The sequence below is a fragment of the Neurospora tetrasperma genome, assembly GCF_000213175.1.
Source record: "Neurospora tetrasperma FGSC 2508 unplaced genomic scaffold NEUTE1scaffold_1, whole genome shotgun sequence".
In the NCBI taxonomy this organism is placed as follows: Eukaryota; Fungi; Ascomycota; class Sordariomycetes; order Sordariales; family Sordariaceae; genus Neurospora; species Neurospora tetrasperma.
In genome coordinates, this window is record NW_009799099.1 from 2,182,984 (window position 1) to 2,205,486 (window position 22,503).

Sequence of the window (22,503 nt, forward strand, 5' to 3'; positions counted from 1 at the left end):
GCCATGCTCACGGTATACTCGTCCCTCGGACCGTCAGCATGGGTGCTTTGCCAGGTCGATTAAGACAGATTTACAGATAGAGTTGAATCTTGACGCAGTCATCATGTCAGCCAATATACTACTGCGTTCGACGGAAACTGGTTGATCAACCACAGTGTCTTTCTACTATGCCCCCAAATACAGAGAAACAAGATGGGATGAAAAGCTTGGACTTGTAATCTCTAAACCACCCATGATTTTCCCACCTTTTGAGCCCCGTTGATAAGTGAAAAAAACAAACAAACAAACAAACAAACAAACAAACTTCAAGCCATTGCCGCGCGTTCGACTCAACTTTAAATCGCCAACCTCTCATGCTTGAACCTCCTTTTCCCCTCTCCCTCTCCATAAACCGCACTGACATGTCCCTGCCCCCTAATCTTGTACTTGTAAATCATTAACCCCTCCAAGCCCACAGGACCGCGTGAGTGGATCTTGTTAGTGCTAATACCGACTTCAGTACCAAAGCCGTAGCGCATACCGTCCGCGAATCGGGTCGACGCGTTCCAGTACGCGCCCGAGGCGTCCACGGCCGACATGAAGCGCTCAGCCTCGGCCTGGTCCGCGGTCAAGATCGCTTCGGTGTGGTGCGACCCGTGCGTGTTGATGTGGGCGATGGCTGCTGACAGGTCGGGGACGGTCTTGACTGCAAGGGTGAGGGAGAGAAATTCCGTGTTGTAATCCTCGGGAGTGGCGTCTTTGATGTTGGTGATCTCGGGGGAAAGGGCGGCCGTGGAGGCGGCGTCGCATCGCAGCTCAACGCCCTTGGCGGCCAGGGCGGAGGCGACGGCGGGGAAGACAGTGGTGAGAGCGGATTCTTGGACAAGTAGGGTCTCGACGCTATTGCAGGCGGCCGGGTAGCTGGTCTTGGCGTCGACGACGACGTCAGCGGCCAGCTTGGCGTCGGCAGAAGCCGTCAGATAGATGGAACAGAGGCCATCAGCGTGGCCGAGGACGGGGATCTTGGTGTTCTCCTTGATGTACCGGACCAGCTCGTTGGATCCGCGGGGGATGACGAGGTCAATGTCGCGGTCGAGGGCGAGCAGCTGGGGGATGGACTCGCGCGTGGTAACGAGCTGGATGGCGTCGTTGGGTACCTGGGTTTGCGAGAGCGCATTGGAGATGGCGGTGCTGATGGCCACAAACGACTCGGTCGACTCCTTGCCGCCCTTGAGGATGGCCGCGTTGCCGGACTTGACGGCCAGCGCGGCAATGTTGGCGATCACCTCCGGGCGAGCCTCGAAGATGATGAGCAGCACGCCGATCGGGCAGGTGACGCGCTCCAGCTCGAGGCCGTCGTCCAGCTTGGTACGAAGGGTGACGCGCCCGACGGGGTCCTCCAGGTCGCGCACGTCCAAGATGCCCTTGAGCATGTCCTCCCACTTGCCCGTCTTGCCCAGGTCGAGGCGGGACACCAGGCTGGCGCTCAGCTTGCCGTCGGCAGCGGCTTGGCGGGCCAGCTCAAGGTCGCGGGCGTTGGCGGCCAGAATTTCGTCGCGCGCGGCAGTGAGGCCGGCGTGGATGACCGTCAGGGCGTCGTTGCGGGCCTCGGCCGAGAGCGTGGCCAGCACGTGGGAGGCCGACTTGGCCGCCCGAGCCGCATCGGCGGGACTTGCGTTGGTGAGAGACATGGCTGTGCGTCGTCCTAGTGTAAACCAAATTAGCTATATGAGAGGAGACGTTGAAAGTTGGTCATGCTGGCTGGATGGCAACTCACCTGAGGTCAAAAAGTGGGGTTTGACTTATAGAGACGGGGAGTGATGATAATATGTACAAATATGTACTGTAAGTACCGTTGCGGTGGGTGCAGTGATGTTCCGGGTAGGTACTACCTCTCTATGGGATAACAAAGTTTTGACTCAAGGTCCCGCTCTCTCGTTACGGGGATCCAGATGTTCGGCCCGGGGTGTGAGTCAAAGTTCTGGAACTTGTTCCTTCTTGGCCTCTCCGCCCTGTACCTACTACCTTTAGGTAGCCTCCGCCGTGTCTTCGGCGTCCGTGCCGTTCAACATACACTGGTACACCGTGAGAGGTCTCGCTACGGAGCCGTGCAAGGGGGAGTTCAATGCCCAAGGGTGCCTGTACACGTACTGTGGTGGCTCCGTAACCGTTCCGTCCAGGCGCCGTTCAGTGGGTAATGCCATCGGATAGTGCATTGCGTGCCGAAGACCCGAGCGGGAGCGGGCTGGCTCCGGAAGTCGGAAGCGGGAGCCAGCAGGAACCAATAAGAAACGTTTCCCACCGCCCATCACCGGGCCGTTCTCGGTGCCGCTGCTGTCCTTTTGATCAGGAGCGGCTCGTGCGAGCAACTTGAGATCACATGAACACCGCCAAAACGAGGAAGGGGAAATCCCACGATGAATCATTCCGATTGAATGGAACCCAACGTTGTGTCGCCCTTATTGATACAATGTGCCATCATGCGCAACGGAAAGCCATGTGCATATGCCCCGACGTTGTCACCGTTAACTATCGACATATGCTGTGGAGGGCCTTCGGAACCTCCATTTGTCCAAACTTCGAGGAAGCAGTTCATCCTTTTTCGCGGCCGCTTGGTAATGGGTCCATGTCGACGGTGGATGTTCGTGGGCGCCAAGGCAGAATGAAGTGACCTTACACCTCTATGCCTCGTTCTGGAAGGCGCACCCTGGCATCAAGATTGCTATCGGCACCTTGCCCAAAGGAGGACACTGAACAGTTGGTGAGCAAGTGCAAGTGCAGTGCGGTGGATTGAATCAACGGACGGCTCACCCGCCCCTGCCCTTTTCGGTATTCCTGTTCCATGCCGAGGACCAAGTTGGTGCTTCAGCTACTTATCTCAGACTTGTTGCGGTGACCTGACCGACTCCTTCCTCGTTCTCCTCCTCATCTTGGCTTTGCTGCTCTCTCTATCTTTATTTTATCTTCTTGTCTTGTTACACATCGATATCTTCACTGGTCGGTTTTGTCGCACTACTCGATTTATCTACCAGCTGGCGTGTCTTGGTCATCTATATTTCACCGTCGCGAGCACTCGTCTTGCCATTTAGCTTCAACTGTTCATACGTGGGCATATCTTAGCTATATATTTCCGCTCCCTGCCTTGAACATCGTCGCTGCTCGTTTCCAAGTTCCAAGGGACTGGAATTTGTCCTACAACTGCCCTTTGCGACCATCCATAACTCCGTGATAGGCTTTGGGTTTTATCCATACCCGGATTTGCATGGCGGCTCCGAGTGTTCCCTCCACTTACTTATACTCAGATCGCCACCAAGTACCGCCATGGACGAACGACATCCAGAAAAAGACTCCCCAAGGCCAGTGGCTCTCGCTAATACACAGGAAACCTTCTCCGGAGGGGTGCCAGAGAAGAAGGGCACGAAGGAGCAAATGACCTCTTCAGGTTCTGATACTGACGGACCTGAAGTTGTCGACGGCTCTGATCATGAACCAGGCCCAGAACAGGACAAACCTCATCCTGGTGGCGACTCCACCTTGCCTCAGCCCTATCGCACTCTCTCTTCTTCCCGGGCCCATACGGCTTGTGTTGTCGCAAGGGCGGATCGTAGGGGGCTCTTGGCTCGCTTCGCTTTCATTCCCGAGGTTGAGCATCCTGTCGAATACAAGAACAAGACGAAATGGATGATCACGACCATAGTTGCACTCGCAGCTGCTGGCGCCCCTTTTGGGAGTGGCATCTTTCTTCGTAAGCAATGAGGCCACATTCAGTGAGCTTGGTTTTGTGGCGTCCGGAGACTGACATTCAATACAACAGCTGCTCTTGAATTGATGGCTGATGACCTACATACATCGCCAACTATCACCAACTTGGCCGTTGCCTTGTACATGCTAGCTATGTCAATATTTCCCCTCTGGTGGTCATCATTCTCGGAAACGTTAGGCCGACGGACGATTTACATTGCCTCTTTCACGTTGTTTGTTGTCTTTTCGGTCCTGAGTGCTGCCAGCGTAAATACTGCTATGCTTGTGATAATGCGCCTTCTTGCTGGAGGAGCATCAGCATCCGTGCGTACCATTTACTTTAAACCACGCAACAATAAAGACTGATCCATAAACCCCATCAGGTACAAGCCGTCGGTGCTGGCACTATCGCCGACATTTGGAAGCCAGCAGAGCGCGGACGAGCCATGGGAATCTTCTATCTCGGCCCCCTAATCGGCCCTCTGTTGTCCCCCATCATCGGCGGAGCACTTTCCCAGGGGTTCGGGTGGCGATCAACCATGTGGTTCCTCGCCATCTACGGCAGCTGCACTTTGATCCTGATCATCTTCGCCCTACCCGAGACGCTCACCAAGCGCAAGCCCCTTCCACCGCCGCCCGCTGAGAACAACGAGCTCAAGCGTGTCTCGACACGCCAGTCTGTCGCCGAACACTCTAAACGCGCTGGCGCTATCACTAAGCGCTTCATCATCGAACCTCTCGAGGTACTCCTTTACCTGCGATATCCCCCAGTTCTGGTGTCTGTTTACTCTGCCGCCATAGCGTTCGGTGCTCTCTTCATCCTCAATATCTCTATTCAGACAACCTTCCATTCAGCACCCTACGGTTACTCTACCATTATCGTCGGCCTCTTTTATTTACCCTCTTCTCTCGGCTACATTGTTGCTTCACTTCTCGGTGGACGATGGACCGACAAGATTATGATGCGTGAGGCCCGCAAGGCTGGCCGCTACGATGCTGATGGCAACCCCATCTTCCTGCCCGAGGACCGCATGCGTGAGAACATCTGGTTAGCTGCCAGTATGTATCCCGCCGCCATGGTTTGGTTCGGTTGGACGGCGCAGCACGGTGTCTATTGGATCGTGCCCTGTGTTGCCAACTTCTTCTTTGGGTGCGGGTCCATGCTCGTCTTTGGTGCCGTCACGACCATGTTGACCGAATTCATGCCGCACCGGAGCAGCAGCGGTGTGGCCGTGAACAACTTTGTGAGAAATATTTTCTCGTGCGTGGGCACAATCGTCGCTCAGCCGCTCATCAACGCCATGGGGATTGGGTGGTTGTGCACCATGATCGGGTTGTTTGCGTGGGTTACTGGCAACCTGGCAATTTGGCTGTTGAAGAGGAACGCGGCCAAGTGGAGGGAGAGTATGGATAACGCGTTGAACACGAAGGCTTGAGCTTGATCAGCTAGTGGCGTGTCTGTTGCTGTGTGGGCGGTTTCACACCCAAAGGTGAAACATTAAGCGGAGGATACCAAAGAGTAAACGTCTGAGTGTTTGCTTCTGATGGAAAAATGATTATGAAGACATGAATTTTGATGGTTTGGTTAGATACATATCGATGTAGAGGGCATACACAATGAACATTCAGCGTTGGACGGGTAAGGTGTATTATAAGTCTAGTTTCAATCAGTGGTGTATACCCGCAGAGGCTTGATCTTTCCCTCTCAATGTAAAGTCATTCATCCTTGTGCATTCTCTGGTGATCACAAGTAGGTGCATTCCGAAGCCGACAAAGACATATGCTAGTGCTGCTTCAGGTGTGGTTGAGCTGAGCATGGATATCGCCTAGGAGCCCAAGAGGCCAGAGTATTTTCCCTCGAAACCATTTTCCTCTCTGCTCACCAACCAGCACCACAAGACGTCTTACTTGCAGTTACCCCCTCCTCCTTCTTCCTTTTTTTTTTTCTATTTTTCTTATTTTTTTCTTTCGGGCCGTGACCACAATATCACTCCAACATGTCAATACGATAGACGCTCCAAGAGAAATAGCTTTCAGTCTCGTTTCACCAAGCGTGCGGCGAGTGCTAGCTGTCGACTAGACACATCCGCTCCTTGTCATTAAACTCACGGCGGTAGCCGAGAAAATTTGCACGATCTATTCTCTCACAGATGAAGCCATCACCAGCTATCCACTCCCCAGGCCATGCCCTTTGTTCATAATCACAGCTAGCCTATACCTGGAAGTCGAAATATAGGCTCAAAATATTCCGCCTGTAAACCATCAATTAGATAAGATTCCCTCGTGGCGCAATTGGCTAGCGCGTCAGACTGTTAATCTGGAGGCTGTAAGTTCGATCCTTACCGAGGGAGTTGTCCAATTATCTGTATGTTTTTTTTGCTTTCCTTCCTGGAACGTGGCTCCTAAGCTTCAATCCAGCTTGTTCTGGGGCAGTCACGATATTTTTTTTTATTTTTTTTTTAGGGTGAGCAAGCCCCGCTGTCGGTGTTGAGGGAAAGGTATACTGACGGTGAGGATGGTTTTGGAAGAGGACGCAACTCGAAAGCGTCCATTCGCACATGCACAGCGATCCACCATCCTTTGAGCCTCCCAAGTCTAGCTTTGTGTCATTGAACCCAGTGTGCATGTTGGGCATCTTTGAACACTTGGGCAGGCGATATTTCAAATCGGTTATCGTGATCATTTGAGCTGGATTTGGAAAGCGTTCCAGGCGAGAATGATGTGAAACTGAGGGGTGTCAGGTTCCGAAACCAAAACCAATTTCGTATCGATTGAATCACCTCGAATTAAACTGGTGATGTTACCTGCTGAAGTGCTGATCATTTTGATCTCTGGAAAGCAATGTTGTGCTGAGCCAGGTGTTCCAGCCATAGCGGGGATGATGATGAGACTAGGCACACTCGGTTACGTCGATCAGGTTTTCATTCTGTTCGTAAACATTGATCATTGTTGTGCACAATCGATGGCATCACACGTTTACGGTTTTCTTTTTGGCGCCAGGACGGTCGGTCACCTTTAGGATTTGTCCAGCTGGCCAGTCCGTGCCGTCGCTGCCTCGCCATTCGCTCGTTTCTGGCTGCTCGGGGGTTCAGAGCAAAGAACAAAAGGGCAGAATAGAATTCGGTTATGCATCCATATTCACGTCTTTGCGGTCGCATTAGGGCGCAACCGACCAACTGGAATGTTTCAATCTACTGACGGGATCGGTTGCTTCGATACCATCAGACTTGTCGCTGGGAGACGAGTTAAGGGATGGGGCTTTCTTCACGACGCCCAAAGCCCAGAACTGTTACTTCGCGCTCGTTGTGTATCTTGGATAAGTAGTACTGAATGCGTGGGTTGGTGGAGGTTGGTGGACGACGACGATGATGATGATAATGATGAGGGGCAAGTGAAGACAACCCGCAAACGACGGGACCGAGGCTCTGGAAAAGGGATTTGGGAGCTTCATTATAATGGGGACTGGATCAGGATCCCTCCGTCTTGACTCGAGGTGATCGGATCCTAAATCCGACGCAGGGCAGGGCTTCCGGCTCATTCCCTCCATCGGATCACGAAATGGAGCCAAGAATGGACACGCACAAGGACGAACTCCAGAACTGCAATTCACACGCAACCTGAATGGAACCAAACCTGACTGTTGCAGCCAAATTTCGTCAGCAACGCCGACTCGCCATGCCGTGCGCTGTTCACACATGGATTGCAAACGCTGCAGCACCACCGCTCCGACATTTTGAGACTTATCTAGCACACCCCAAAGTAAAGGTTTAATGACTACATGTAGAATGCGCTTGTAAATCCCTTGTAGTAGTCCGTGTTTCCCGTCATTACAACAAAAAGGGGGGCATGTCGCGATTGGCGATGGCGACGGGCCTGGACGGTGCCTGGTGACGGGACGGGCTTCGTTGTGTGCGGATCGTATTCAGGGATTTCGCCAAGACCCAGGTACGAGCCTACTTAGGGTTGGGGTTGTAGGAGTGCACGTGGATGTGGATGGGTAACCGACCTCTGTTTTTGCCCTTGCCGTACTTTGGAGTAGCGCTCGTTGGATCTCATGGACTCCCCGACACCTATGTTCTTTGCCAGCATGAAGGCAAAACAGGTGGACGCCCGCCGCCTCAAGGCTGCTGGGTGACCAAACTTTTCCAGACCATGTTCATTCTTGGTCTCCTCTTTCATTACACCACCCACACAGATGCTCACCACCACCGCATCCTCCCCGACGTTTCCATCGCTTCAAGTCATCAACACCATCTCGCGCAACGCCGCCGCGAAATAAAAGTGCGACGCCAAAACTCCAGCGCCTAGACCGGGAGACAAGACCGACGCTGCTTGCTCCCTCCGCGTCTAGCGCCCGAGAGCCAACTGCCACCCCATCAACCACTCCATTGTGTGTGTGTGCCCCGTCACCGTCCAACCAGTGGATCGCCCAATTCCCGAACCGCGAACCTGGGCCAAGGCACCAACAATAAATCTATTTCCTCCAACCTCGCCGACGTTCTTTCCTACATCATCTTCACTTGCCGCAACAACCAACCTTGGAACCGTTTTGCCCACGTCCATTTATCAATCAGCCGTTAGATTATACTCACGATTTCAGCCTTACGCCTAACAACTCCCGAGCAATGGCTCCTCACGTTAAGAGCAGCGCTACTCCCAAAGACCGACGAAAGTCGAACGGGGTCGGCGTCTCCGTGGCCAGCTCTAATGGCGCGTCGTCCAAGGTTGTCACCCTCGCCGTGACACCAAAGAATCTACGTGCTATTGTCGATCCTGGTTATGTCAAAGAGGACACGCCAGTTCTCAAAGAGACCAACGATTCACCTGTCGACTCGGCCATCATCCCTGCCGTCACGAATTCGGCCGCTGAGAATGCGTCCGACTCAAATGCAAACACTCCCGCGGCTGGTACCCCGGCGCCGCAGTCCGGCCCCATGGGTCCACCTACTGATGGGCTGAAGAAGAAGGGCGTTAAGCGGGCGGCAGGTGCTGGCGTGAATGGCAATGGTGAGGCCAAGGTTCGGGGCAAGCCGGGTCCCAAGAAGAAGCAGAGGCTGTGAGTACTCTTCCCTTCTGCACCTTTCTCCCTTTACAGGTGAAGACTGACAACCATGCAGAGACGACGGTACCATCGAGGGCGGCCGAGGCGGCTTGGCTGCGCACAAACTTGGACCCAAGGCTAACATGGGCGCTATCAACGCCGGTCTCCGAGCTCTTGATCGGTCTGGCAAGCCTTGCCGGAAGTGGACCAGAGGCGGATTCACCCTCAAGAGTTTCACCGGCGTTGTCTGGGAGCTTCCGCGCTGGACCGCGCCGCCTAAGCCACGGCCGGAACTAACGGCAGAGGAACCCATTCCGGTTTCAGCATCAGCCGCAGGCAGCAGCAAAGAGAACATCATTCCGGGCGAGAACGCCCAAGTCAAAAGCGAGTCAAGCAACAACGGGGTAGATGTCGAGATGCAGAACGCCCCTAGCTTTGCCGCCGCCAACTCAGCCGCGCCTTCACCGGGACCGACTCCAGCACCAGCACCTGCATCAGTACCGACAGCCATTGCCGTATAGGTATCTCCGCTTGCAGCTCAAACTTTTCAGTTATATACATGAACGTTGCTGTTGAAGCTTGGCCATAGTCGGCTGGGCATCAAGGGTACGGTTGTTAAGAGCATTCGAGCATCGCACTGGGAGGAAAAGGAACAGGTTATGGGGGGCTATCCTCCCACAAAAGCTCGTTTGCCCACCGAGGCAGGAAGCAATACTTTGGCGTTTATGGCGTGTAAGCAGGGATGTGGGAGTGGTTTTTTTTCCTCGCTTTCTTTTTGTTTTTGTGGGAATTAGAGGTGTACATGGCCACAGCGAGGCCCGGAGTTGGCGTTTTGGTATTAGGGGATTCTCACGTCTGATCGACGAGTGTTGCTTACGGGCTTCACTGGCGAGTGTCTTACAGCTTTTAAGATGAGGACATCGCGACCTTTGTAAGCACCTATACCCGAGCATGTAATTGCTATTATCATTCCGGTAGTAATTGCGCGGTGTCGCGCTTGATTTCACCACATCATCGTTCTCCCTCAGACGGCTAATCGTCGTCACGATGAACTTGGGTACAACTCAAAGCTTTGAGAACCGGCCATGTCTGACTGAAAGGTATTGCTGTGGCGCCTTTACATTCTTTGAAGGGATCTCGACATGACACAAAGACACACTTCGAAGAAAGCTGTCATGATCTGGTTAGTCAGATTCCGGCTCTGTTTTTGGAGCATCGCGCTTCGAATCGACATCTTCTCCAATTGTGTTCCACAGTGTCAACCTAGACAACGGTTTTTATCTTGGCACTGATTAGACCAAGTGAAACAAACGTTGCGTACGGGCTCTCTAAACCCATCAAAAACAAATGAGGCGTGGTGTTGTTGCTTGTTGCTGACTAGCCAGTCACATCTGTGAGGAAGAAGATTCTGACCAATCAGATGTCGCTATGCCTCTGAAGGACTGAAGCGGTGCGAAACCAACTAAAACGGCAGGCAATGCAGACCCGTCGGTGTCATTGACTGCCGGCCGCCGGCATCTTCAGACAAGGGCATTGGTCACAGGTACCTGAGCTTCTCAGAAAGTCTATGGGAAGAGCAAACTAACCTGATCAATTTAGACATTCAGATGGCTTCACTGTCACAGATGCTCACATGAATTAGCATCCAATATGAATAAGGATAGGCCAGTCCAACTTGATGCGTAGGTGACGGCGAGCTGAGGGTATGGGAAGACATCGATATCTCTGATTACGGTGGATCATTCACCCCGCTTCATTCCTAGTGAGGATGTCATCCATCGTAAAGCCACCGAACTTGCTCCCCTTCAGGTTCGTTGCTGCCACGGCAGCCGTGATGCTCAATGTTAATGTTGGCAACTACCAACAGGCCATTTCTTATACCAACAGACCATTTCATAACTGTACCTATGTTGTCGGTCCTATACCTGAGGCGAGGCAAATTAAAGATGGGATTAGGTAGGGCGAGAGGCATGTGTCCCGTCCTGTAGGTGGGTGACCCCAGCATGTGCCAGGTAGGTAGGTACCTACCTGGGTAACCCACAATAGACTAGCTGGGCTGCTGACCTCACCCTAGGTAGGTGGTTCCCGCTCCATTGCGATAGAGCGGGAAAGCGGGACTGGGCACCTCGAGGGCCCTGTTGATAACAGCAACACCCACCTACCTACCTTACATAATAACGGGCGTGAACCTGCTCCCTCGCCCAACCTTCCATCCCTTCGAGCTCGACATCTCGCTATACTCTCTAATGACAACTGGTTGACTTTTGAATATCTTACAAGGTGCTCAACCGCCAGCACTCACAAATTCACTGCCGCCCACTTTGGCAAATCGGAGAGCAACTTCCAAGTCAGGCCGTTCGGGAAAGTGCGTACATGCGTGGAACGCGGTAGACGTAGTACGCCGGTAGGTTCCAGCTCCAAGCACGACCATTTGCTGATTGTGTTTGAATGCTCACTCGTCTAATTATGACATAGCGGCCTTGGATTGCTCGTGCTCTGCAATTTCCATAACGAATCGCCTTCCACCTCCGTCATTCGCACACCACACCCACTCTACAGTACACCACATCGGTTCAAACCGCTCCCGAAGCCAGCATCCATCTACTGCCACAACCTGCATAAGACCATCTATAGCTGCTGCTTCTTCTTCTCTAGATAGACAGCTTCCACACAACAAAAAACTTTCTTGGACAGCATCACATCGGCGACACACCTCGGTCCCGCCTGATACTCCTCGGATATCGACCAGTTCCGGGAGGCCAGGTTCCTCGGGCAACAGCAAGCCAACCCAGTCCCCTGGGGCATTAACGGCGTTTACTCCGACCAGCATACACCCCTCCGCCCTTCCTACTCAGTCGCTCAAATACTTCTCACACTATGACCAACCCAAACCCATTTCCACGCCGGATGTCTTCATTTGCCTCGGCCAATAACGGCTCTCGTCCCGTTCGATCTGCCGGCTTCTCCCACTTGCTGAACCCATCCCCCGACAGTGGCAGCCATGGGAGTGGCACGAGCTCGCACGCCGGCGCGCCCTTCTCCTCACTCGATGCTGGCGCCGCACACTTAGGGAATGCCCCCCATGGGCTGGACGAGGGGCGCGGGTCGCATCGGACGTCTGGTGCTAACTTGCCGTCATTCTCTCGCGCCTTTGACATGTTCACGAGCAAGGAGCCGTTACTGGCGGGGCCGAATATGACGTACAGTGGAGTTGGATCCTCGGCCAGTGTCAGCAAGACGGGTTTTCTTTCGCCTTCGTATCTGCGAGGATCCGGTTATCTAGAAAAGCTCGCAGAACAACACAAGGCCAAGCTCATGGCTGACAGAGAAACCACAATGTCCAAGGGGTCATCTGGGACGGTCTTTGCCGGGAATACAGGGAACACGGAAAGCAGGTCTGTGACGCTTCACACAAAGCTTCCATCCGGCATCCACAGAGGTGTGGCGTTGAATTTGATAGAGCGCCCCCCTGCATCAGCTGAATTCAAAGATGTCGTTAGCCCGCTCCCCACTCGATGGAACAGTGACGACAAGGACCATACTGTGGAGGTGTTTGGCGATGGTTACGAAGTAAAATACACAGGCTCAAAGGGATCAGAACACGAAGCCGGCGCGATACGAGCGGATAATCCCATGCCCATGCAGTGTGGTGTATACTACTTTGAGATCATGGTACTCAGCAAGAAGCGAGAAGAGTAAGTGTCACTTGGGCGTTAACGTCTCTTGGGCCTCCAGTTTGCTAAAGCCGGGTAAACCGATGCTAACTTGACCGGGCCCGCATAGGAATATCATCGCTATCGGTTTCGAAACCCGAAAGGCACAACTGTCGAGGTTCCCGGGCTGGGAGGGGGAGTCTTGGGCCTATCATGGTAATGACGGAAAAATCTTTGCCTCGGGGAGCAATTCGGGCAGATCATATGGCCCGACGTACGGCGCCGGCGACACAGTGGGCTGCCTAGTGAACTTTCGGACAAATCAGGTGTTGTTCACGAAAAATGGCGAGGAACTAGGTATGCTTGACCGCAAGATTTGGCTGTGTGGTGATGACTGACATGTGGTGTGTATAGACATTGCCTTCAAGGACCCGAGCTTCAAAGATCCTACCAAGAGTTTTTATCCTGCCGTCGGGCTAAAAAGGCCCGGAGACCACATTTGGGTCAATTTTGGTCAAGTTTCCTTCCAGTACGACATCGACGGTTACATGAAGGTGAGGCTACTCAAATGCATTCTCCACGCGATCCCGATGTGACATTAACAACATATTATGCAGAAACAACAAAAGATGGTCACAGACAAGATCAGAAGCACGGATACTGCTAATCTCGCGCCCCCGCTAAACGATACCGAGCTCATTCAGCAACTGGTAAGTTAACTGGGTCCCAGTCACATGGTACTTGAGAACTAACGGCTTCAAAAGGTTTTGCAATTCCTTCAACACGATGGTTATGTGGGAACTGCCCGTGCCTTTGCCGAAGAGATACATATGGAAAAGCAGGCTCTCAACATGGACGCCGACGTTCCCGTTGAGGGCGTCAATATCAAGGATGACGAAGATGCGAATAACAGGCAACAGATTCGCCGTGCCATCCTCGAAGGCGACATCGACCAGGCTCTCATCTACACCAATCAATTCTACCCCAAGGTGCTGGAGGAGAACGGTCAGGTATACTTCCGGCTACGCTGTCGCAAGTTCATTGAGATGATTCGAAGGGAGGCCGAAATGAACAGTTCACTACAAGAAGCCGGAGTGAAAGCTAAGAGCACATCTCAGGCTCGACACCATACTGGCAATGACACGCAACGAACGTATAGTCAGAACCCAGGCGGGGAGGACGAAATGATGACGGAAGGCGAAGAAGAGATGATGGACACCGAAGAGGATGGTAGCGAGCTGAGGACAGGCAATCCCGAGGACGAAACCATGGCGATGCGCGCTGCCGGAGTAAGCGAGCTATGTCAGGATGCCCTGGAATATGGCCAAGAGCTTCGTGATGAATTCAAGAACGACCCAAGTCACGAAGTCAGCAAACACCTTAACGAAATCTTTGCGCTCATGGCGTATCCAAATCCCCTCGAAGTCAAGGAAGTCGCGCACCTCCTGGATGGAAAAGGGCGCGTTGCTGTGGCTGAGGAATTGAACTCTGCCATATTGAGTGAGTTCATTAAATCCCTTGCTTTTCCTCATTCCATGCCATTATAAATATTATGCTAACACTCTCTGTCATCCACAGCGTCCCTGGGGAAGTCTTCTCGCGCAGCCTTAGAGAACCTCTACGCCCAAACAACGGTCCTCCTCGAAGATCTTAGGAAGGACGGAGGCGACGGCGCGTTTGTCACGATCCAAAACGTTATCGACGACATACCCAAGGCACAGGTAAATTAGGATTTGGAAAGTACTTACAAGGCAGTCTGTCGGTACACGGATCAGATACAGAAACAGATGCAGGAGCAGAATCCTATTCTTCAGGGTCTGGAACCGGAACTATGGCATCAACTTCGGAATCCGGCTTTTGCACAAGGTCTCATGGAATTTAACCCGGATATGGATCTGGATGTGGATGTGCCCGACCTTAATCGGACTCTTTTCTGAATGGTTAAGGGGAAGTTCTGACGAAGTGATATACACCAGAGGAGAAGCATGGCAAGACAGAAGAAAAGGAGACAAAGGCCAGGAAGGGAGAAGAAGAAGAAGAAGAAGAAGAAGATGAAGAAGAAGAAGAGGCCAAGAGCTCGAATGACATCAGCAAAGAGATTATAATTAGGTATGGGGTCGGCATGAGTTTCCACGACAAGCGCAACCACGTACGCACGCTGTGGTGGTGTCGTTTCGATCGTCGGGTATTTGGTATGGCTAGGAATACATGGCATGCATAAATGGATGCAGCGTTGAGCGTTGAAGAACATGCATGCAAGGATTGGGATTGAGATTGGGTTGGTTCTTATAAATCGAGTAGAGCACTAGGTTAGGCATCATCATCATCATCATCATCATCATCACCGTCGTCGTCGTTATCAACATCATCGTTAGTCTCGCTGAATAACTCGTATGGAAGAGTAAAGATATGACTTGATCGGCTTGTTGCGAGCATTGGCCGCTCTGCAAAGAAAGCAATGGAATACATCATCGACACATGCCACCTGAGTCTCACTACTATAATTCTGGTGTTCTCGGAACTACGGTAATAAATCTCATCTAACAATGCTTGTAGCGGCGCAACTCCAGGGTATCAGTCACCTCTAGCCACCACACGACAGCCAGGCAACATCGCAATGATGCTTGTGATGATAGGAATTATCATGTTCACTAACAGCCAGGCCCATGGATATCATGATATTTCCCCATAAGATGACATCAACAAGTCCTTGTAGCGGTAGTTGTGATCATCGACGTCATCTCTCCCCTCATCGTCTTCAACAACTTGTTTCACGGCTGGAGCAAGTAATGTTGCGAAGTAACATCTTTTCCCCGTATGTAGTGTACGCAAAAAATGCTCTACTTCTTCTTCACCTCTAAACGTCTGGCGCAAAGTCCATAAAGGGAGGAGTAGCAACCGTCTATCTCTTGGCCGCGCCCAATCCCTACGTTAACAACCAAACCAGCCAACAGCCTCGTCGCGTTCATCCTCTGGAAATATACAGGAGAGGGTGATAAGCCTGTTCCACTTATGAATAGTTCCCGTCATCCCACTAGTGAGCTGGTAGACCACTCATCAGATCTTCCTCCTCCTCAATGTGGAACGACGACTCTTCGAAGCCACCACCTGTGCTCTGAAGACCAAGCTTGTGTTCGCGAGCCGCGTCAAACTGTCGTTTAACCGTGTGACTAATGTACTCGCGGTTGCTGGCTAGGCGCTTGTTGGTTGCCTCGATGATGGGCTCCAGAGCCTTGATGCCCTGCATCACTTTGTTCACCTGGGCCGAAAACTCCACCTCGGACATGCCCTGCGCGGGCGACGACAAAAACGTCAGATAGGCTGGGCTGCCGTCCTTTGGGCGCTCGATAGCGCCCTGCAGACTCCCGTCGGCGATCATGCTTTGCACGAGCTGATCTACCGCTTCCACGGTCGGTAGCGGCGCGCCTGTTTCAGCACTCTGTGTCCGTTCCCGGATTTTCTCAAGGGAGATGTTAGTGTAGATATTGCGCAGGTTGATGATTTGCCACCGTTGATAGTGAGCCAGCACCAGCTTTGCGAGCTCGACGTTCCCCTCATTGGGTAAGAGCTCAGAATTGATAACTTCAAATTCTCGGACCAAATCCCCGGCGGTTTCTGATTTGAAAGCCTGAGCGAACAACTTGTAGGGTTTTCCCTGGGTTGCGAAAATCTTCTTTGCCGCTTGCGAGGTCGTTTCCGGTAGTGTTGGTGGCTTTCCGGTCAGGAGCAAGCCGACAAGGACCCATTTGTTATATGCCTCCGTCATGATCTTGCTGCAACCGCCGTCCCGCGTCGGATACGTGACACATCGTTCAAAGGCATCAAAGGCTTGCTGCCACATCCGGCGCTCTATGAAGCACAGGCCGCATAGGAAATCGTACTGAAGCACGGCGGCGCTGGTAAGAGTGTCGGTGAGCTGGCTGTCGGGGTTGATGTATGCTGGTGGAGGGAGAGACATGTCGCAAAGGGGCTGGGCTGTCGACATGCCCTTGGCCGGCATATAGATGATAGGTTTCTCGATCAGAGGTAGTATTGCACCGACATTGCCGGTATTGTATGCCAGTTCGACCAGGTTGCAGTGGTGAGATGTGATGATAGAGCCTGAAGGGTCGAGTCTTAGGAGGGCAGCAGTGACCAGCTCGACGGCAACAGAGGCCTGTCTTCGAAGTCAGCAACGGCAACGATGCAAGGAAAGAAGTATGGAAACCCTACAGGAAACAAGCCGCGCTCGTTATACGCCTCCTTGAGAACATCTGACCAAGTGCTTCCCTTGCATCGTATTTGGCGAGCATCGAACTGGAGGAGGAAGTGGGCCATATATGATGCCAAGCTCTCATGTGCCTGCTGAGAGGTCCACCCGGGTGACTGTAGTAGAAATTCGAGGATCATAAGATATGAAAGGGAATAGACGGCGGGGTTGACATGCTACGCAAACGTTATCGGGTCAGCTGTTTGGACGACTCTGTACAACGGACACTCCAGGTTTGGGGAAGTACGATGTACCTACCTTTAGAATATCGTCGGCGGACTCCCTTATCCACTGCGCATTGTCACGGATGAGTTCTCGCACCCTCTTGGCATGTTGCTGGCTGTTTTGGTAGTATTCCTCGTTATCAATCCCAGCGGCCGGTGGAAAGGCCGTCAGGACCGTAAGGCGTGCGTCCATGGCTCGCCGTCTTGATACGGGAATGGTGGCGGACAAAAAGCTTGACGGTAGCAAGGAGGAGGACGATTAATCGCGGTGGTACTGATTGGATTTCAATGGCCCAGTGCAACTCGAAGAAGCGTCGCCAAAGCTGCGCGGCGCAGGGAGGGTAGCTGGTGCCTGCGCTGGTGCTTCTGGGATCTCGAGGCAAGAATGCCAATGACGCTGATGGCTGGGTAATATGCTGATGACGCCGTGTATCGATCGATAGGTCACAAGATGGTCGTGTCGAAACGGATGATAAACAGCGTAAAACAAACAATCGGCGGCTTGTGATATGGGAATCGGCGGTTATGGTTTGGATGGATACTGTGGTTGTAAGTAGCAAGGTAAAATCAAGAGCACCTTTGCGGCCTGCCTGTGGTCGGTGCAGTGCGCTGGGGCTCAACTCAGCTGTCAGTTCCAAAAGGAAAGCTCCCCCGCGATTTGGACAACTGGGGTGGAGACCTTGACGTACTGCGAATGCTGGGATGAGCCTGGTCCGGGTGCTGGCTAGCAAAGGACATGATTGGCTACGACTTCTGCAAATAAAAATGGAACTTGAGCCCAGCCACGGCTTGTATGCTCAGCCTCAGTGTGGCTTGAATTGTTGGTTGAACTTCACACTTGCACGCCGCCAGGCTTCAGTCTCACGATACTTCAACGTCACGCGTGATTGTTATTCTGGGTTTTCTAGCGCTCCTCAGTCATGATCCCAGATAACACCACAGCTGAGATCACAACCCCGCTGAATCATGCAACATGAGCGAGCGCTATACATTTCATATCATCTTCCACGTACGGCAGGGACTAATCACCCCCCCCTTGAAGCTAGCTCACTCATCAAAAAAGTGATAAAACCAACGACTCTATAGACCAATCTTCATAACACCCTGAGCGAGCATCCAGGGTTTCCCACCCCAAGCGAGTATTGAGGGATTATCTAAGGCTCAGGGATCTCACCACGCCTGTATCTCTTGCTTCTGCACCACACATCACATTCTGTCTCGAGGTTTCCTTCAGTTATCCCCCACTCCCCATGTGAACTTGTATAAACTAATTTTCCCAGATTTCCAAACCAATCCTTCATACTTAACGGCCATGTCCCAAACGATAAAGGAAAACAAAATAAGAAATTCTTCGCATATATCAAGTCCCAAAGCAGAAATCGCCCCGACTGGCCAAGTGGCTGGTCGCTCGTTGGCGGCCATGGTCGTGGGCTTGAACTTGTTGGCCACTTAGATCCAGTCTCTGAGAAGAAGCGAATAATACCCGGTCGAAAGGTAGGTTAGTTGCATCGTTTTACCACAGTACATGGACAACCCTTAAGTTGTAAAGGGGTGAGTGTCCTCCCTTATCCATAACTCTACCTTCTCCGACTAGCCTTGTTGTTGTCATTGCCGCTGTCTAAACCGGGGGGTTAACGGTTACCCAGGCAACACCAGACAACCAGTCAGCCAGCGTGCCAGCGTGCCATCTGTCGTTCTTGTTGTCCAGCTGTGTACAAATGGAAGCAACTCACAAGGGCAACTACTCCTGGTTAGTGTCCCGAGACCACTTCCAGGAATTCTCCCCATCCTCGTAAGCCGATCCCATCCACTGAGCTGCTATGCCGCCACCGCCGCCTTCGGCCTGCTGCTGCTGCTGCTGCTGCTGGTGTACCTGGGCCTGGACCTGGACTCGAGCTCCCCCCCCTCCCAGGGGGCCGCCCTCCTCCTTGCCCTCGTTATCGGAGCTGTCGGGGGTCGTGGTGGTTGGAAGGAGGCGGTAGGAGTGAGGATGGGGGGGAAAGCCGGGAGGAGCATCGATGCGGCGATAACTGTTGATAATGCTGGGATTGCCGCGAGGGTCGCGAGGTTGAGGTTGGGCGGGTTGTCCGATGGGACCGAAGCGGCAGGGGCCTTGGCTTAGGATCTGGGGGCCTGTGGGAGGAGCGTCTTTGTTAGTCGGAAAGCAAGTGACACGATTCACGAATGTCATTTGGCTTACCGGTAGGGATTGGAGAGGGTCCTGAAGAGCCACCTCCAACACTCGGACGCCAGTTGTTCAACTCCCGAGGACTTGAGCTTTTCTCACGCTGATAACCACCGCCTCCGAAGCTCTTTGCTCCCATGCTGTTCGTGGCGGCGTGAGCCTGACCTCCCACCCCCATCGCCTCACCCCCACTACCAGATGCCGACCCTTGATCAGCCGAGCCTCTGCGCGAGATCGGACTTCCAGAAGCCGTAGTCAGAGACCGACGACGATGGGGAGCGCCACGGAGCGCGGTCAGATCGATGGGTCCCTTGCTGGTGCTCGACTCATCGTTGCTGACCAGCTGCTGTCTCTGCCTCATCAGCTCGGCTTGCTGCCGCTTGTACCAAGCAGGCAAGCCATGGAACAGACCGAGCATGTGCTGGGTAGCCCTGTCATAGGGCATCTCATGCTTGTACTTGCAGCCCTGCTGGGTGAAGGCACAGGTACCCTCGTGCACCCACTTGTCGCAGAAAATCTTGGCTCGCTTGGGGCCTTGGCCGTGAAGAGGAGGGGGGGTCAGGTAGGCGGTTCCGGTGGCCTGGTGAGTGAGGCTCGTATTAGCTGCGGGACTGTGGCTGGCCAAGACGATTGAGTCGATCTGCGACTGCGGTAAAATCAACTTGTCAGTCGTATACCCAGCTTTGTTTGGGTGTGATGTGAGGGTGTGTCTCATATGGATTGAGTATAACATTCTTTTGCTGGCCGGAACTAACTGTTGTAACACTGTTGGGGCTGTATCGTAGATTTCTACATACCTGAACGGCGTCACCCTGCGCCACCTGAGTCTGAACCGGTTCCACGTTGGTGTTGCGCTCGTCGGCATCCAAGGCCTGGGGAAGCTCAAGAACGAACAGACGAGAGATGTCCGACTCGTAGGCGGGCACACCCACGAGTGGAGGAAGCATATCCGCTGGGACCAGTCTCGTGTAGCGGCCGTTTCCGCGGTCGTAGGCGTAGGCGTAAAATTGATGGGGATATTGCGGCCGCGTGTTCCGGCGAGCCTGTTGCGCTCTCTCTTCGTCTTCTTGCTGAAGTCTTTGCCTTTCGAGAAAGTACCGCGTGTTCTGCGTAAAGGGGACGTGAGAGACGACAGTCTCTACTCTGGGAGAAGACTTAGTGGTAACGACGGCAGTATGACGAGATTGTTCCCATTCCGGGCTGGACTCCTCTGACTTAGCAGCCTCTGTTGCGGACTGATTTCTGGGAGGAGTCGGGGAAAAGTCCATGCTCATTGGGGAGGCAGGCAACCCTCTTTGGAGTCTCCAGTGCATGTTGAGATCCCTTCTCTTGATGGCGATAGGCGAATGGGGCTTTGGGATCTCGCTGACTGGAGAGTTCTGGTTTGGCTCCATGATAACTGAAGGCCTGATAGGAAGGGATTGTGAAAAGAATCAGCCAGCTCTATAATAACGCGTGAGTGGATTAACCGTTCTAGCTGTGACCACAAAGAACACTCTGAAGCACCAGAGTGCTAGAAAGAAAAAGCTGAAAATTCGGAGTTCTATGTGTTGAGAAGCTGGAGCTTTGAGGTAGTTCGGGCACTGCAAATGTTGATCAAGAGATTGAGTCGGACTCAGCTTGGTGGGTGTTGTGAGGAATATTAGTAGCAGCGGAGTAATAGTCGTGTTTGGCTAATCCATCCATGCCGAGTCTAAGAGGGGAAAGCAGTAGGGTTTGATAGCGGACCGGATCAAGGATGTGAACGATACAGGAAACACTGATGGGATGATTAGCATGACGCTGAATCCGCAACTGTGAGTGTCACATGGGTTTGACCGCCACTGAAGACGGAAGCAAAGCAGAGAAACGCTTAGCAAAGAGCGTGAATACAATGAAAACACGCACCATCAACGATGTCAACAGACCAGTGGCATCAAGCTGGCCACCCCTTGATTCCCAGCAAACGAGGGACCTGGGTAAAAGTTGGAAGATCCGGGGTATCCGTCCCAATATTTATACCGCCTATTCATACGCGGAGCTGCGTCTCCAACGAAGGAAAAACTGGAGCAAAATGGCGGAGGGCGAGCAGCAAGCCGCTGAAGGTGGGTGGCAAGCAGTAGCCGGGGAAGAATCACCTGGCAGCCCGAGCCAGGGACATGAGGAGGTATATCATAGGCGACCGGGGAGCAAAGAGCAAAGGTTGGGAGCCGCAATCAAGGCATCTAGACACTCTGGGGGTGGATCTCCAAGAAACAGATGGTGAAGCGGGGTGGTGAAAAGGACGTTGAGTGACGGACTACCTTTTTTTCTACCCTGTCTGCCTTTCCGCCTTCCGTCTACAGGGCTTGCCCAGTCGTCCTCCTGAAGTGTCGTTGATGTTGCGTTCGAGTTGTGTGGTTGGGTACGGTAGTTAGGCACAGGTCCGCTTCCCTGGGATTGGTTAGAGGCTAGGTAGATGTGCGGATAGATGCTTGATGATTGCAGTGATGTTGGCTTGCATTTTGCGGATGCGGCGAAGCTAAGGGGGCCACGGGGGATGTGACACTGGTACATACATGCTTTCCTGAGTAGCACAAAGTGGCCGCCGGACTGGACGTACAACAGAACGATGTGGCTTGTGAATCATCGGTAAGCAGGTCTACCTATGAAGAGCAGTGTGGTAGCCGCCAAGTTGAGTTGAAGATGAGAAGAATCCGTCTATGAAGGTGACAGATTTGGCCTGACCTTGACCAAGGACAGGTAGCAGTGAAGCCAAAAACCTCCGAGTAAACCTTTCGACGCACCTCGAACTCAACCCTCCAACGCTACTCCAATATAATGTATAGCGTCAAGATGTCGATATTATGGCAACAAGGAGAGTGATTCTAGATATCCCAGCTGTTTCACTCCACAGGACCAGGTGTTCTTTTGGGAAGACGGCAACCTTGTTCCGTGGCTTCCTTCCGCCCAACGCAATTACAGTGTTGCGGAAGGTACCTACCTAGGGATTATCAGAATGTGTTGTAGTTTTGTCGACACTCGTTTACGTTAGCCTGTGTCGCATTTCCTCCCTCTTCCCGTTGGTGCTCGTGTACTCCTACACTCGTGTGATCTTCAATATCTGCCGTACTATACCACACAAACGAGCCGCAGCAATGTCGACAGCATGGACCATTGTTGTATCTACTCTATATTGCCGCTTTATGTGGTGTTCTTTATTATCTCTCCTTCACGCCCCAATTCTGAACGGCACAGGGACAAGAGAGGCAAAGCGACATGGGCTGTGAGGTCTGCAATAGCGCCAAGAGACCCGGGGAAAAAAAAAAAAANAAAAAAAAAGTATGCGAACAAACGCAAGACCCTAAAGAAGCAACATCAACGGGAATGATGGAGGCTACTTTCTGCGGGAACTTGCATCTTTCCATGTTCTAACTCCACGTGACAAACAGGGGAAAGCCACAACGCCATGG

At 52.7% G+C, this 22,503-nt stretch overlaps 8 protein-coding genes across 8 annotated transcripts; 5 read left to right on the plus strand and 3 right to left on the minus strand.

Annotated features, from left to right (window-relative positions):
* Nucleotides 1-128: 128 nt before the first annotated feature.
* On the minus strand, nucleotides 129-1,818 carry NEUTE1DRAFT_115827 (uncharacterized protein; the record flags this gene model as incomplete). The annotated part of the gene is made up of 2 exons (XM_009849600.1): nucleotides 129-1,684; nucleotides 1,757-1,818. One exon carries the CDS (start codon nucleotides 1,668-1,670, stop codon nucleotides 336-338), a length of 1,335 nt encoding a protein of 444 aa, XP_009847902.1.
* A 1,482-nt stretch (nucleotides 1,819-3,300) lies between these two features.
* On the plus strand, nucleotides 3,301-5,156 carry NEUTE1DRAFT_97829 (uncharacterized protein; the record flags this gene model as incomplete). Its single annotated transcript, XM_009849601.1, has 3 exons — nucleotides 3,301-3,724; nucleotides 3,794-4,044; nucleotides 4,104-5,156. The coding sequence occupies 3 exons, from the start codon at nucleotides 3,301-3,303 to the stop codon at nucleotides 5,154-5,156; spliced, it is 1,728 nt and encodes a 575-aa protein (XP_009847903.1).
* A 2,658-nt stretch (nucleotides 5,157-7,814) lies between these two features.
* On the plus strand, nucleotides 7,815-8,066 carry NEUTE1DRAFT_93715 (uncharacterized protein; the record flags this gene model as incomplete). Its single annotated transcript, XM_009849602.1, has 1 exon — nucleotides 7,815-8,066. One exon carries the CDS (start codon nucleotides 7,873-7,875, stop codon nucleotides 8,026-8,028), a length of 156 nt encoding a protein of 51 aa, XP_009847904.1.
* A 279-nt stretch (nucleotides 8,067-8,345) lies between these two features.
* On the plus strand, nucleotides 8,346-9,412 carry NEUTE1DRAFT_144051 (uncharacterized protein; the record flags this gene model as incomplete). The annotated part of the gene is made up of 2 exons (XM_009849603.1): nucleotides 8,346-8,776; nucleotides 8,838-9,412. The coding sequence occupies 2 exons, from the start codon at nucleotides 8,346-8,348 to the stop codon at nucleotides 9,280-9,282; spliced, it is 876 nt and encodes a 291-aa protein (XP_009847905.1).
* Nucleotides 9,413-10,764: 1,352 nt separating this feature from the next.
* Nucleotides 10,765-11,383, plus strand: NEUTE1DRAFT_127496 (uncharacterized protein; the record flags this gene model as incomplete). Its single annotated transcript, XM_009849604.1, has 3 exons — nucleotides 10,765-10,773; nucleotides 10,836-11,165; nucleotides 11,321-11,383. 3 exons carry the CDS (start codon nucleotides 10,765-10,767, stop codon nucleotides 11,381-11,383), a joined length of 402 nt encoding a protein of 133 aa, XP_009847906.1.
* A 255-nt stretch (nucleotides 11,384-11,638) lies between these two features.
* NEUTE1DRAFT_57335 (uncharacterized protein) lies at nucleotides 11,639-14,478 on the plus strand (the record flags this gene model as incomplete). Its single annotated transcript, XM_009848979.1, has 6 exons — nucleotides 11,639-12,456; nucleotides 12,545-12,771; nucleotides 12,829-12,968; nucleotides 13,032-13,124; nucleotides 13,179-13,914; nucleotides 13,993-14,478. 6 exons carry the CDS (start codon nucleotides 11,639-11,641, stop codon nucleotides 14,142-14,144), a joined length of 2,166 nt encoding a protein of 721 aa, XP_009847281.1.
* Nucleotides 14,479-15,146: 668 nt separating this feature from the next.
* Nucleotides 15,147-17,080, minus strand: NEUTE1DRAFT_144053 (uncharacterized protein; the record flags this gene model as incomplete). The annotated part of the gene is made up of 3 exons (XM_009849605.1): nucleotides 15,147-16,570; nucleotides 16,627-16,839; nucleotides 16,922-17,080. 3 exons carry the CDS (start codon nucleotides 17,078-17,080, stop codon nucleotides 15,449-15,451), a joined length of 1,494 nt encoding a protein of 497 aa, XP_009847907.1.
* A 1,548-nt stretch (nucleotides 17,081-18,628) lies between these two features.
* On the minus strand, nucleotides 18,629-20,466 carry NEUTE1DRAFT_97834 (uncharacterized protein; the record flags this gene model as incomplete). Its single annotated transcript, XM_009849606.1, has 3 exons — nucleotides 18,629-19,020; nucleotides 19,088-19,718; nucleotides 19,870-20,466. 3 exons carry the CDS (start codon nucleotides 20,464-20,466, stop codon nucleotides 18,629-18,631), a joined length of 1,620 nt encoding a protein of 539 aa, XP_009847908.1.
* Between the last annotated feature and the right edge of the window lie 2,037 nt (nucleotides 20,467-22,503).